The 14269-nt window shown below is 38.9% G+C and overlaps 1 protein-coding gene across 1 annotated transcript in view; it reads left to right on the top strand.

Annotated features, from left to right (window-relative positions):
* The window catches only part of Atp2a2 (ATPase sarcoplasmic/endoplasmic reticulum Ca2+ transporting 2), a 56826-nt gene that overhangs the window by 25169 nt on the left and 17388 nt on the right, over positions 1-14269 (top strand). The window contains exons 6-11 of the mRNA XM_027949117.3: positions 4032-4112; positions 5530-5615; positions 7127-7591; positions 11891-11979; positions 12708-12810; positions 13318-13449. Coding sequence (XP_027804918.1) covers positions 4032-4112; positions 5530-5615; positions 7127-7591; positions 11891-11979; positions 12708-12810; positions 13318-13449 — 956 coding nt within the window. The remainder of the gene's footprint in view (positions 1-4031; positions 4113-5529; positions 5616-7126; positions 7592-11890; positions 11980-12707; positions 12811-13317; positions 13450-14269) is intronic.

Consider the following 14269-nt stretch of genomic DNA (forward strand, 5'->3'; position numbering starts at 1 on the left):
AGTCCAGAGACTGAGGCATGAGAATTGTGAGTTCAAAGCCAGCACCAGCAATTTAGGGAGGCCCTAAGCAACTTAGCTATTTGGCAAAACCCTGCCTCAAAATTTTTTTGCGGGGGTGGGGGTGTGTGAGTCATAGGACTGGAGATACTGCAGAACCACAACCCCAGTCCTCCCCCCCTTTAAGAGAATTTTGTTAATTTGACAGGGCTGACCTCCAATTTAAGATCATTCTGCCTGGGAGGGCTGGGGTTGTGGCTCAGTGGTAGAGCACTTGCCTGGCATGTGTGAGGCAGTTCTCAGCACCACATATGATTAATAAATAAAGGTATTATGTTCATCTACAACTTAAAAAATCTTCTACCGTAGGTTCCTGAGTACTGGATTTCAGGTGTGTGCTGCTGAGTCCCCCATCGACTTTCAGTCACTAAATTTTAATTGCCTTTTGTGCATGGGTACTGGGGTAATTTAGCCCAGGGGCACTTTATCACTGAACCAAACCACATCCCCTGCTTTTTTTTTTTTTTTTTTGGAGTCAGGGTTTTCCTAAATTGCTTAGGCTAGTCTGGAACTTTAGCCCTACTTCAGCCTCCTAAATAGCTGGGATTACAGGCCCTTGCCATGCCCATCTTAATTGCCATTCTAATTAGAATGGCAGTTGTGAGATGGAAAAAAGGTTGAGAAGAATTGAAGGCAGTTTTTAAGGGTTTTCCCCATTGTCTGTTCTTTTAACATTTGAGGCATTCATTTCTCAATATTGGGTCAAAGTTAAATGTGTACAATATAACTTTGTATACAGCAAAGAAAGACACTGTTTATATATTTAACCCAACCTTTAGAGGAAGACTAGATGGTTAATTTATAACATCAATATAAGTATTTTTCATGCAGCAAATGTGGTATTGGTCCCACCCTAATAGATAATATGACTATATGTATTACCCTGGAAATTAACTTTGGTATTTATTGCCTCAAAAAAAAAAAAAAAATGTTTTCTGTTTGTCTAAACCTCTGCTCTTAGGGGTAGGGACACAGCTCAGTTGGTAGAGTGCTTGCCTTGCATGCACTAGGCCTTGGATTCAATCCTTAGCAACACACACACACACACCAAAACAAAAAACCACAACTCTGCTCTTATACTGAAATTCAGCAAAACAAGCCCAGCATTTGCTTTTGCATCCTTTTATAGTTGGCCCCTAATTTGCATACTAGCTTTGCTGGTCTTAAATGAGTCAGGGGCTGGGGTTGAGGCTCAGTGGTAGAGTGCTCGCCTAGCATGCATGAGGTGCACTGGGTTCAATCCTCAGCACCACCTAAAAATAAAATAAAGATATTGTATCCACCAAAAAATAATTTTTAAAAAGTACATTAAAAATTGTGTCATGTATATGAGAGCCTGAACTAAGGATTATATGTGGAATTTTTTTTGGCTTGAGAAGAGCACAGTTTCTCCTGTGTCAATTGCTTTGTTTTGGTGCTGGGCATGGAACCCAGGACCCCATCTGTGCTAGCTATTTCTTTATCCATTAGATGTGTACCCTTCATCATAGCATGCACAGAATTTTAAATTTTCTAAAATGAAAGGTTCTGGTTTATTCATTTGGAATATTGCTCTTCATTGCATAAGCATTTCCAGCAGGAATTTCACCTCAACGTATGTGTCCCCTGCAGTCAAATGCTAGGATGATCTTTGCCTCTTGAGATTATGTATTACTCTTTCTGTGCCATTTTGCGATCACATTGCCTACTGCAATGTTGTTTCATGCACTAAAGGTAAAAAAGCAAATCATATTCTTAAAAACTCTGAAGTGTAAATTTGAAACTAAATTGTAGATTTAACAAGTCCAGTGTTTACCTTTTTTCTCTTCAAAATTTATTTCTTAAACAGGATGACTATTTTGTTACGTTACATATAACCAGTGACAATAATAATTCAATATATAGAATAAGTCTAGAAAAATGAAGTTTTGACTTTAGAATAAATCTCCCTAGAATTACAAATTAAATTTTAATTTTTGGTTTTTACATTAATACTTATAAAACCATGCCGGTTTCAGAAAGTCATGGAAAGCTGTTTTACACTTCTGGGATGATGGTACTAGGGGTGGAATCCTAGTACCTAGGGCCTGTGCCACTCTACCACTGAGCTGCACTCCCAGCCCCCTACATTCCACTACCCACCTCCGCCAACATGCTAGGGATGGAACCCAGGCTGCATCCCAGCCCTTATTTTTTATTTTGAGAGAAAATCTTGCCCAGTTGCTGAAGTTGGCCTGGAACTTGAGATGCTCCAGCCTCCAGGGATTAAGATATGGTCCCTTTAAAGAGTTATTAAAGGAATTCTTTAGCCCAGGAAAGAAAGTTCAGTTGACTAAAAGATCTTTTTCAAGTTATGCAAAAGTTTTATTAATTTGTGATAATACACTTTTCAAAAGGTACCAGAGCAAATAAGGTGAGAAAGTCTCCTTCCACCCATGCCCCAGTGTTTCCAGTTTGTCAACACCTTCCCAGAGGTATTTTCTTATGCCACTGGCAGCCCCATATACATCACTCACATCTAAAATATACTCAGTGTGCAGTGTGTCTTAGAGGAAGTTTTCACATTATTGTTAGCAGAGTCTATTACCAAAAGACTGCTGTGAATTAAACACGTGCTCTGTGAGCAGTGTCAATAGGGTAAATTCCTGTAGGAGAACTGGGGTAAAAGGGGTATGGTAATGCATGCCTATAATCCCAGCCACTCAGGAGGCTAAAGAGGAGGACTACCCTGTCTCGAAATAGAAAAAAGGACTGGGGATATGGCTCTGGTGGCTTCACCTGGGTTTAATCCCCGGTATGGGAGAGGGATGGAGTTATGGGGTAAAAATGTTGTGCTTTGCAGTTTGGATATATATTGCCAGTTTGCCTGCCAAATTTTGCAGCCTTCCTCTTTGACCAGTAGCACACATACAGGGTGATCACAAAGTCTGGAAGGGAGTTGTAAATACCAGATGTGCCTGTTGATATTACATGAGTGTTTCCCACATTAACAGTTTTTGTTTATTAGATTCATAGTTAAAAAGTAGTGTCTGTACAGATTTTAAAAAAAAATTTTTTTGTAGTTGTAGATGGATAGGATGCCTTTATTTTATTTGTTTATATTTATGTGGTGCTAAGGATTGAACCCAGTGCTTCACACATGTTAGGCAAGCTCTCTACTGCTGAGCTACAGCCCCAGCCCTGTACTTTTTTTTTTTTTGTACTGAGGATTGAACTCAGGGACACTCCACCACTGAGTTACATCCCCAGCCCTATTTTGTGTTCTATTTAGAGACAGGGTCTTGCTGAGTTGCCTAGTGCTTCACCTTTGCAGAGGCTGGCTTTGAACTCACAATCCTCCTGCCTCAGCTTCCCAAGCTGCTAGAATTATAGGCATGCACCACTGTGCCCGGCTCCAGATTTATTTTTGAATTATCTTATGTGAGGTTAATTGAGCATCTTTTTGGAAAACCATCTGTTTCCTGTTCATAATAATGTAACTGTTCTGATGAACTGAATCACAAGATATAGGAAGCCTAAGAAAATACCTTACTTATATTACACAGTGAAAGCTTGGTAGCCTATATGAGCATGTATGTAGCCAAACTTTTTTTTTTTTTTTTTAACTGGAGGTAAATTGATTGATTGGGGGTGGGGTGGGGAACTAGGTCTTACTGAGTTCCTTAGCTCCTCTCAAGTTTCTGTGAACTTGCGATCCTCATCTAGGAATATTCTACCACTAAGCTGCATCCCCAGCCCTTATTTATTTTAAGACAGGGTCTTGCTAAGTTGCCCAGGCTGGCCTTAGCACTCTGCCACAGCCTCAGAGTGCCACTATCACAGTTTTTATGAACTTGAGATAGGTTGATCATTTGATTGTTTTAATGACTTTTGTATTTTGTACTGTATATAGACTATTTTCTTTAAGAATTATGTTTGATTTGAAGTAAAATTATAATATGGTTATAATTATAACTGTGGCAAAACTTGCTCACTTTATCTCTTCCTTCCCTTAGTTGGTGACAAAGTTCCTGCTGATATAAGATTGACTTCCATCAAATCGACAACTTTGAGAGTTGACCAGTCGATTCTCACTGGTAAGTATTAGCATATTGGAAAGTCACTGACATTGCTCAATCCTCTCATTTCCCATGCTAATAGAGTTAGCTCTTGCCCACTGTCCCTTATGATATTTCACCCTAATTCTCTCTTCTTCGATATTTGTTTTCTTAGGGCTTTGACTTTTTTTTTTTTTTTTTTTGCGGGGGTCGCGGGGGGACCAGGGATTGAACTCAGGGGCATTTGACCACTGAGCCACATCCCCAGCCCTATTTTGTATTTTATTTAGAGACAGGATTTCACAGTTGCTTAGCACCTCGCTGTTACTCAGGCTGGTTTTGAACTCTCCATCCTCCTGTCTCAGCCTTCTGAGCTTCGGGATTACAGGTGTGCCCGGCTATTAAAACAAAACAAAAAAAAAGTTTTGGTTTTAAAATAAAATCAATTTTACTTTTTAAAAAAAGGTTACAAATTCCTCATTAATTGAGAGTAATAATCTGAGATTTTGAAGTTTCCCTATTTTGTGGAAAGTGACTGATTCAGTGCTGAGATGTTTTTTCCCGTTGGAGGAGTACTAATCTTGCATCTACATACTTTGCAATAAGCAAAGGTACAATTAATAACTGTGAGCCAAAAAAGGCAACTATTTAGCTACCTGGAGTTTGCATTCCTAGGTTTGTGATTTTTTTTTTTTTTTTTAACATTTTCCTTTCTTTGTGTGATAAAGGCACAATTTAGGGTGGAGGGTTCCAATTAACTGGAAGTAAGGTTGTCAGAAGATTAACTCTGAAAACAATGCTAACCTGAATTAAATAGCTAGTAAATATAAAATCTAAAGGCTACCAAGAGTTATCTGATTATCAGTTTTTAAAAGCAACTAATGTCATAGATACCATGAATGAGTAACCTAGGCTCCTAATTTTAATTGTTTTGTTACATGAATAGCTTATCTAAACTCCCATTAGCAGCAACAAGCTCAAGCCATTTAAGCCATAAAATGTTAAGGAAATGATTGGGTTGAAGGCATGAAATTCTCAGGGTGGGTCTCCCTTAACAGTTGCTGTTTTAAAATGCTTCAGAGTGTCTTGTTAAATAATCTGTAATACTATAGGATTAGGCCAAATGAGGAACCATATCTTTTGTCAGATTCATAATAGTGTATAGGGTAGTAAATTAATTCCACTAGTTATTCCAGAAAATAAATATGATTGGGATTTTATTTCAAAATTTAGCTCATTTATTTTGAAGTTAAAATTACTTTATCTTCACATTCTTTATTCTGGAATTTCCATTTCTAAATTATCGTAGTTTGCCCCTTTTTAGTGGATTGGACCTTATGTTCTTTTTCCCAAGTTGATAATATCCCTAAAATGGTAATGGGTTGGCATGGATGAGGGTTCCCGGGTTCTGGGGGTGCCAGATCTAACTGTATCTTCTGTCTCACAACCTGCTTAGGTGAGTCTGTTTCAGTTATTAAGCACACCGACCCTGTCCCTGACCCACGGGCTGTCAACCAAGATAAAAAGAATATGCTGTTTTCTGTGAGTACCCTATCATATTCCTCCGGGGAGGTGGGGAGAGTTGGTGGTGCTGCAGATTGAAACCATGGCCTCACACATGCTGAGCACCCACTGTGCCACTGAGCTACATCTTTTCCCTCTGTATTTTATTTTATTTTATTTTATGTACTGGGGATTGAGTCACTGAGCCACATCCCTAGCCATTTTTCCTTTGACACAGGGTCTCATTGAGTTGTTTAGGGCCTCACTAAACTGTCCAGGCTGGCCTCCAACTTACAGTCTCCTGCCTCAGCTTCCCTAGCTGCTGGGATTATAGGTATGCACCACAACATCTGGCTCAAATATATTTTTACCTGGAGACATACCTGGACTTTTAAAGATCCATGGATGTTGTTTTTCACTGGCTGCCTTCAACGGCTTTAGAAAATATTGGGTATTATTCCAAAGGATAATTACACTCTTATGGTTAGTCTCAGCTGTCAGAAAACATCAATAATAGTGCTCTGGGTGTAGTCAGTGGTAGAGCACATGCTTTGCATGTGAGAGGCCCTGACTTCAATCTATCACCAAAAAAAAAGAGAAAAAAAAAAAATCCAACAATAACCCAGTTGTGGAATGCTGTCTTTTGTTTTGATTGGCAAGTTTTGAGGGAAGAAAAAAAAGATTAGGTCAAACATGGTGAAATTCTATAAACATAATTGAAAAAATAGGTTTGTTTGGAGAAGCCTTAGCCTGCAGAGAGTGTTTTCAGAATGGTGTAGGTGCTGTTGCTGCTGCTATTCTTTCTGGCTCACAAAGAAAAGGTGTGTGTTTGCAGAAAGTACAAACAGGCAAACCTTTCAGTCTAGGTGACAGGTAGGTGAATGTTAATTGTAATATTTAATTCTTAAATACCATAGAAATGCGGGGATTTTGGTTGTGGAATCTAGAGTGATATTTCAAATGATGGAATTTTATGTGTTAATAAGAGTTTAGCCAATGTAAGTAAAAATAATGAATTATAGTAAAAGTAAGCCATATCATTTCAATGCTAGGAATTAAAGTGAAATAGGGAGAGGACACTGACACTTGAATTTGTTGACTTTTGAATTCTGGTGCTTAAGTACAGCTCCTCCAGATAGCCTGTGGGGCTGGTTGCCCTTCTTATCATAGCTGACAAAAGTAGGAGAGCCTGAGCTGTTGGAGCTGGAAATGAAGAAAGCATAGAGTTAAGAGTTGTGGAGTTTGAGAACCTGGGAACACGGAATGGTTGGAGTGCTGCCAAGCCCAAGGCCTGCAAACTAGGCTGCATCTTGTGAACAGAGATCCAGTGGGTCAGCACATTGCTGCTCTGGGTTAAGTAGGCACTGCCTGGAATCCAGGCCAGGTTTGGGCAAGTACCTTGGTGCCTTCAAGAGGCATTGCTCACTCACAGTTGAGAAGGCCTAGTAGAACATGGTGAGAGAATCTGGGGGTCATGGTCAAAATCCAGGGTCTAGGTTAACTGATCAGTATTTAATTTGGAATGTGACCAGTTCTCTACTTCTCCCTAGGGTACAAACATTGCTGCTGGGAAAGCCATGGGAGTGGTGGTGGCAACTGGAGTCAACACTGAAATCGGCAAAATCCGGGATGAAATGGTTGCAACAGAACAGGAGAGAACACCCCTTCAGCAGAAACTGGATGAGTTTGGGGAACAGCTTTCCAAAGTCATTTCCCTTATTTGCATTGCAGTCTGGATCATAAATATTGGGCACTTTAATGACCCAGTTCACGGTGGCTCCTGGATCAGAGGTGCTATCTACTACTTTAAGATTGCAGTGGCCCTGGCTGTTGCAGCCATCCCTGAAGGTCTGCCTGCTGTCATCACCACCTGCCTGGCTCTTGGAACTCGCAGAATGGCAAAGAAGAATGCCATTGTCCGAAGCCTCCCTTCTGTGGAAACTCTTGGTTGTACTTCTGTTATCTGCTCAGACAAGACTGGCACACTTACAACAAACCAGATGTCAGTCTGCAGGGTAAGGGTGTCCTTTAAGACTCTTTCCTATAGTGGTTCTGTGCTCATCCTGACAATATACCTCATGCCATCAGAACCTTTGCTTTCTGATTTCTACCATTCTGTGGGTTGTGTGGAAGGTCTAAGCCTAATCTGTAAATACTTGGGAGGAAATGAAACTGTCTTATGAAATATGGGATGTCTAAGTAGCTGCTAACTTTTATGGAGATAATGGAGACTTTTTGATTTCCCATCCTCTGCCTCTTGGCATCTGAATATTAACAGATATATAGAGGAAGCTATTAGTTAACCTCCTACCTGAAGTCCTAATGGCTGTTTCCGTAAAACATTAAATAAAGCATGCTTTCTTCCTGAGCAGTAAATAATTATTTTATGACTTGCTTCATTTCGTAGGCATATCCTTCCTTTCTTATATTGTTTGATCATCATTCAGGGTAAGATAAGAAACCATTTAAACATGCCCTTATTGAAGAAATAAAACAACTTGGTATGAGTATTTTGCTAAAGGTACACATGACCCATACAAATGTAGACTGTACGCATGTTAAAAGTTTTTATTGGGCTAATTAATAAGCAGGAAATCTGTAAAATTGGCTGTAAGAAGGAAATTAAGAAAGTAAACAAAATATTATGGATTGCTAGGCTTGATTGCAGAATTGGTTAGTGTTATAGGGAAGTAAAATCACATTACCGTTTATAGGATACAAATCTGCACTTGAATGGACTTGTTACATAATGCCTTTGTATGACATTGAAAGATAAGAGTTGTCCTCTTGACCTTATCTCTGAGTTTAAGAGAAAGAAACATATATACATGGGCTTGTTTGTGTGTGTGTGTGTGTGTGTGTGTGTGTGTGTGTGTGTGTTTAACATCAAGCCCTATGAATGTTTATCTTGCCAATTTTGAATTCCTTGTGAATTTTAGATATGGTCCCACCACCAATCCCCAATCTTGAGAGGTCCAAACCCAGGTTTAGAATTGAGGTCAGATTCTTAAAGAGCTTCTAAGTTTTCCTTGGTTCTCTCTGGGGCGGTAGATTGGTGTAGTTAGTTCATTTTTCTTAGAACTGAAAGGTTGGAGAATTAGTCAGAAGCTAGTTTTGTTATACTAGTTGTTTGAAACAAAGAAATGGAAATTGTTTTTATAATTTCGTTTCCCCCAAATAAATTTAGCCCCTGAAGTTTTAATTCCTCAGAATAGTTGTTACATCCATGAAAGAAACTAATGTATTTGAATTAATGTAATGAAATTGTTCTCAGTTTCCTAGTTTATTGTTATTATTGTTGTTGCTCTTATCTTCTTTTATTCTTCTTCAGATTGTTTTTTATTTACAGTAGAGGGAAAGGGCTGTCTTTTCTGAGTTGTGTTCTGCCTCCCAGCAGAAACCTGATGTAGAGTTGTATTCTGCACAATGTTTGCAGAGGTGTTATGTAACTACCCTTGACTTAAGACAATTCCACCCTGCAGATCCTAAATGGTTTACTTGGTCACAGTCTGAATGCCCAAGCACATTTCTAAAGTTAGGTGGTATGGATTAGAATTTTGAGTGTCTTCTAGAATATATTATACTCTGTTATAAATCCAAGGAATTTCACTTCCCTCCACCCAATACACCCTACAGCTCTGTCCCTAACCCCTTTTTTAATTTTATTTACTTATTTATTTATTGGGGGGGGTACCAGGGATTGATCTCAGGGGCACTCAACCACTGAGCCACATCCCCAGCCCATTTTGTATTTTATTTAGAGACAGGGTCTTACTTAGCGCCTTGCTTTTGCTGAGGCTTGCTTTGAACTCAGATCCTCGTGCCTCAGCCTCCCGAACTATTGGAATTACAGGCTTGCGTCACCGAGCCCGACCGAGCCCGCCTTATCCCTTTCAAAAAAAATTTGAGACAGGGTCTTACTAACTTGCTTTAAGTACCTGAGGCAGGCATTGAACTTGGATCCTCCTTCCTCAGCCTTCTGAGTTGTTGGTATTGCAGGCATGCCAAGTGGAATTTCAGATGGAGTATCATTAAGAAATAGCATGAGGGCTGGGGATATGGGGATATATCAGTTGGTAGAGTGCTTGCCTTGCATGCGCAAGGCCCTGGGTTCCATCCCCAGCACCATAAAAAGGAAAACAACAACAACAAAAAAAACATAGTATGTAGTAATGATGCCCCATTGTTTTGATTTCTATTTAGTGCAGTTAATTTGTTTTCATATGTAACATTATTTAAATGTTTGACAGTCCTGCTCGAGAAAGTAGAAAACTAAGGCTGAGAAGTTAAGTGACAGGTCTGAGAGTGACCCAACTTTTAGAATAAAAGGCAAAGTTGAATTTTCTTGTAGGAAAAATGGGTCAATTAAACCTGGCCCACTTAGTAATTGGGTATATAAAATGCCAAATATCATTGGGGAAAACAATTTTTTTAATAGAGTTGGGGGTTGATGCTGTTAAAGTATTTTTGACAAACTTTGTTTATTAGATGGTCTGTGTGTTCGAAAAAATATGGCAGGAGTTGGGACAGCATGCTATGACTGACCTTGTTATAAATCTTTTTGACAGAGTAGTTATAAACTCGTGACAAATTATTTGAACTAGAATCTTTGCTCTAGAGTTATCACTGTTTTGAATTCCATTTTATGTGTGGATTTTTAAATTTTATTTTTAAATCACCTTGTGATGTCTTTCTTACTCATAGCTTTTTAGTTCCGTTTCAGTGATGTTTTATTTCTGAGTCTGCCTTTGGAATTTAAAAGTATCTGCTGTATAAGAAGTAAATCTTGTGGGACAAAATAAGTTATTTTAAAAATTAGCTGATTTTTTTTTTTTTTATCATTAAATGTGAATCTTCTTTCTTTTTTAGTTCTGGGGATTGAACCCACGGGTGTTTTCCACAAAGCTACATCCCCAACCCTTTTTATTTTAAGACAGAGTTTAGGGCTGGGGATATAGCTCAGTTGATAGAGTGCTTGCTTTGCATGCACAAGGTCCTAGGTTCAATCCCCAAGCACCACTTAAAAAAAAAAAAAAAAGACAGGGATTAACTAAGCCTTAAACTTGAAATCCTTCTTCCTCAACCTCTTGTGTCACTAGGAGTACAGCTCAGAAAAACCAATCTTTTTTCTTTTTTGTATAGTTGAGATGTGTTTTTGTTTCTTTGGAGTTTGTGGGAGTTTGTTTTTTAGAAAGGTTTATGGTTTCAGTTTGTAATGAAACTACAAGTCTAAATCTTATTCTTGTAAATTGGGCTTCTGAATTATATTTTGGAAGCAAACCAAGAAAAAAATTTATGTAAGAAAGTAGCTCACGTCACTTGATTCCTCCGTAATATTAAGAATTTTCTGGCCCTTGGGTGGAGCTCTGTTGTGCAGCACTTGCCTAGTATGCATGCTGAGCATTGGGGGAACGCGGGAGGGGGAGCAGTGCTTTGCTTGAGCCAGCCTCCATCTGTATTGTCAAGAGGACACAGTTCATTCAGCCCTGTTGGCTCCTTACTGTATACATCTAGTTATATACCTTCATAGAAAATGAGCTATTACCATAATAAAGTGAGTGGGAAGGTACAGAGAAGCACTTTGTCTTATTTTACTCAGGGAATGTTTATGCAACTCTTGAAATGTGAGTTTATTCTTTCCAAGCTTTTATGCTTTGCTCTAAATACAGAGTACCTAATATTACTTTCTCATTCAGCCAGTTGAAATTTGGAATTCTGAGCATTCTAAAGAAAAACCCAAGTCGGTAGAATTGACCTTTTGCTGACCCATAGTCTTTATCTTAGGTTTTTGTCTGTCTGTATCTGTTACCACTGCTGCAAATTAATGATTTAGCATCTCATTGATGCTGTTTCTCAGACTGGTAGGTGAGAGTGGGATGGGATGAATGAAGTAGATTAAAATTATTAAATAAGAAGGTTTTGGTTTGTTTGTTTTTGCATTGAACTGCCAAAGATCAATTTTTTTTATTTGTTTTTTAGTTGTAGTTGGACACAATACCTTTATTTATTTATTTATTTTTATGTGGTGCTGAGGGTTGAACACAGGGCCTCGCACTTGCTAGGTGAGCACCCTACATCTGAGCCACAACCCCAGCCCCCAAAGATCTTTTTTTTTTTTTTTTTTTTTTAGTTGGACACAATACCTTTATTTCACTCGTTCATTTTTTTATGTGGTGCTGAGCATCAAACCCAGGGTCTCATGCATGCAAGACGAGCGCTCTACTGCTGAGCCACAACCCAGCCCCCCAAAGATCAATTTTTTAAGCAGGACTTTTTGTATCTGTTAAATAATGTTATGCTTTTTACCCTTATAGATGTTCATTCTGGACAGAGTTGAAGGTGATAGTTGTTCGCTCAATGAGTTTACCATAACCGGATCAACATATGCACCCATTGGAGAAGTGTGAGTGACCCATCCTGCTTTTCACATACAGGATCTGTTTGGCACTGTGGTGTTTGTGTTGGTTTGCTAAGATAGGGCTGGGGGGATAACTAAGTGGTAGAGCACTTGCCTGGCATGTACTAGGGCTGAGTTCAATCCCCAGCACCACAAAAAATAAACAAAAAAACTGAGGTGGCATTCTGAATGTGGTGTAAGGCAGTGTTCCAAAAAACAAAATATAGCACATTTGGTGAAAGACAACAAAAGTTATAAGTCAGTCATCTTTTTCATCTTTATTTAGCTCCCTTTAAAAGCTCAAAATTTCAAGTGGGGTTTTTATTCTTCATTGATACCAGTGGTGGAGTTTAATTGATAAAGAATTTCTTTTACTGATTTCCCATTAACAGAGATACAGAGATGCATTCTTTTGGGGTGAGGGTAATATTGGGGATTAAACCCAGGAATGCTTTGCCACTGAGCCACATCCACAGTTTCACTTTTTATATTGAGACATAGTCTCACTAAGTTGCTGTGACTGGCTTTGAACTTGTTATCTTCCTGCCTCAGCCTCCTGAGTTACTAGGATTGCAAGCCCGTGCCCAGCTTCAGCATCACATTTCAAAGAGCCATCAAATTCTTTTGAATGCATTCAAGTCTGTGGTCTCAGAAATTCTATTTTTCATTATTAATTTTGGGGAGGGGTATCAGCAGAGATGACACTGATCCAAGAATATTTTCTTGTTTGTTAGGCATAAAGATGATAAACCAGTGAAATGTCATCAATATGATGGTCTTGTAGAATTAGCAACAATTTGTGCTCTTTGTAATGACTCTGCTTTGGATTATAATGAGGTAAGAATCTTAGTGAGAAACTAGAAGCTGGAGTTTCCTTGTGGGTGGGTAGAATGAAAATCCAGCCTTCCTCCCTTTTGAAGGCTTTATTTATTTCCCCTTTCCATTCAAGAGCCTGTTTGTCAGGCATGACCAGCCAAAAAAAAAAGCTGAGCATCTTTTCCTAGAGTCTTATGATTGAGTATTGCAGTTCCTTGACTAAGAATTGTGGTGTGTGTGATGATCTTGGCTGTTGACACCAGTTATTGTAAATGAATAAAACCCAGGTTAGAAAGAATTTTTCCTGAGAGCCTGGTGTATTGATTTTGCTTAAGATAGACAAACATATGTCCTTGATTTAGCCAACAGAAAAACTTTTTTATCATATAGTAAGGTAAATCCTTTGCTTTTTATCTCAAAGGCAGGGCACTCCATCAGAGACAAATGTTTGCTGTTTAGAATACGAAAGAGAAATTTACCTGTTTGCTGCTTCTCCCTTTTCACTTTCTGTGTTCTTAATCATTACAGGCAAAAGGTGTGTACGAAAAAGTTGGAGAAGCTACGGAGACTGCTCTCACTTGCCTGGTAGAAAAGATGAATGTATTTGATACTGAATTGAAGGGTCTTTCTAAAATAGAACGTGCAAATGCCTGCAACTCGGTTAGTATTTGGCCATCAGTACAATATATACTTAGTTCATTCGCTCTCTTGAACAACTCATTATACCTTCTTTCTTCAAATATGCAACTTTTCTGTCCCTATGTTTGATTAGGTAAAACAATTTTGTTATCCATTGGACCAAGAAAATAAAAGCAATCAGTAGATAACCAGGGGCAATCTTCTGTGTTCATGAGATGCCTTCTCCCAGGGTGCTGTGAATGGGCTGTCTTTGCTTCCAGCAAAAGCCTCCTACCATCTCTCTTGTTTCAGTATCCAGCTCTTAGATGATCATCTTTAGCAAGGGGGAAATAATAGAATGTTTTTATCTTAGAACTTTCCTTTAACCTTATTTTCCCATCAGCATCCCACTTTCTTTTCTTACACAGTAGAACTTCTTGAGGAAGAGCTGTTTTTATGTACTAATTCTGTGTCATTCTGTTTTCTTGAGTCCACTTTAAACAAGCTCTTGTCTCCACTAGCACATAAACATCTAGCTGGATGTACTGGCGCAAGCCTATAATCCCAGTAACCTGGGAGGCTGAGGCAGGAAGATCACAGGTTTTGAGGTCAGCCTAGGCAAATTTAGGGAGACCCTGTCTCAAAAAATAAAATGGACTGGGGATGTAGCTCAGTGGTAGAATGGCCCCGGGTTCAATCCCCGCTGTTTCCCTGCCACACCCCCCCACACCCCACATCGGTATCGTTAAAAAAAAAAAAACAACTGTCAGTTACCTATGATATTGTGCTAAATCCAGTGGTTACATTATTTATGTAAAGCACATGAAGCAAGGATTTGTGAAAGTGTGAAGTGAAACAGAAG

The sequence above is a fragment of the Marmota flaviventris genome, chromosome 1, assembly GCF_047511675.1.
Source record: "Marmota flaviventris isolate mMarFla1 chromosome 1, mMarFla1.hap1, whole genome shotgun sequence".
Lineage (NCBI taxonomy): Eukaryota > Metazoa > Chordata > Mammalia > Rodentia > Sciuridae > Marmota > Marmota flaviventris.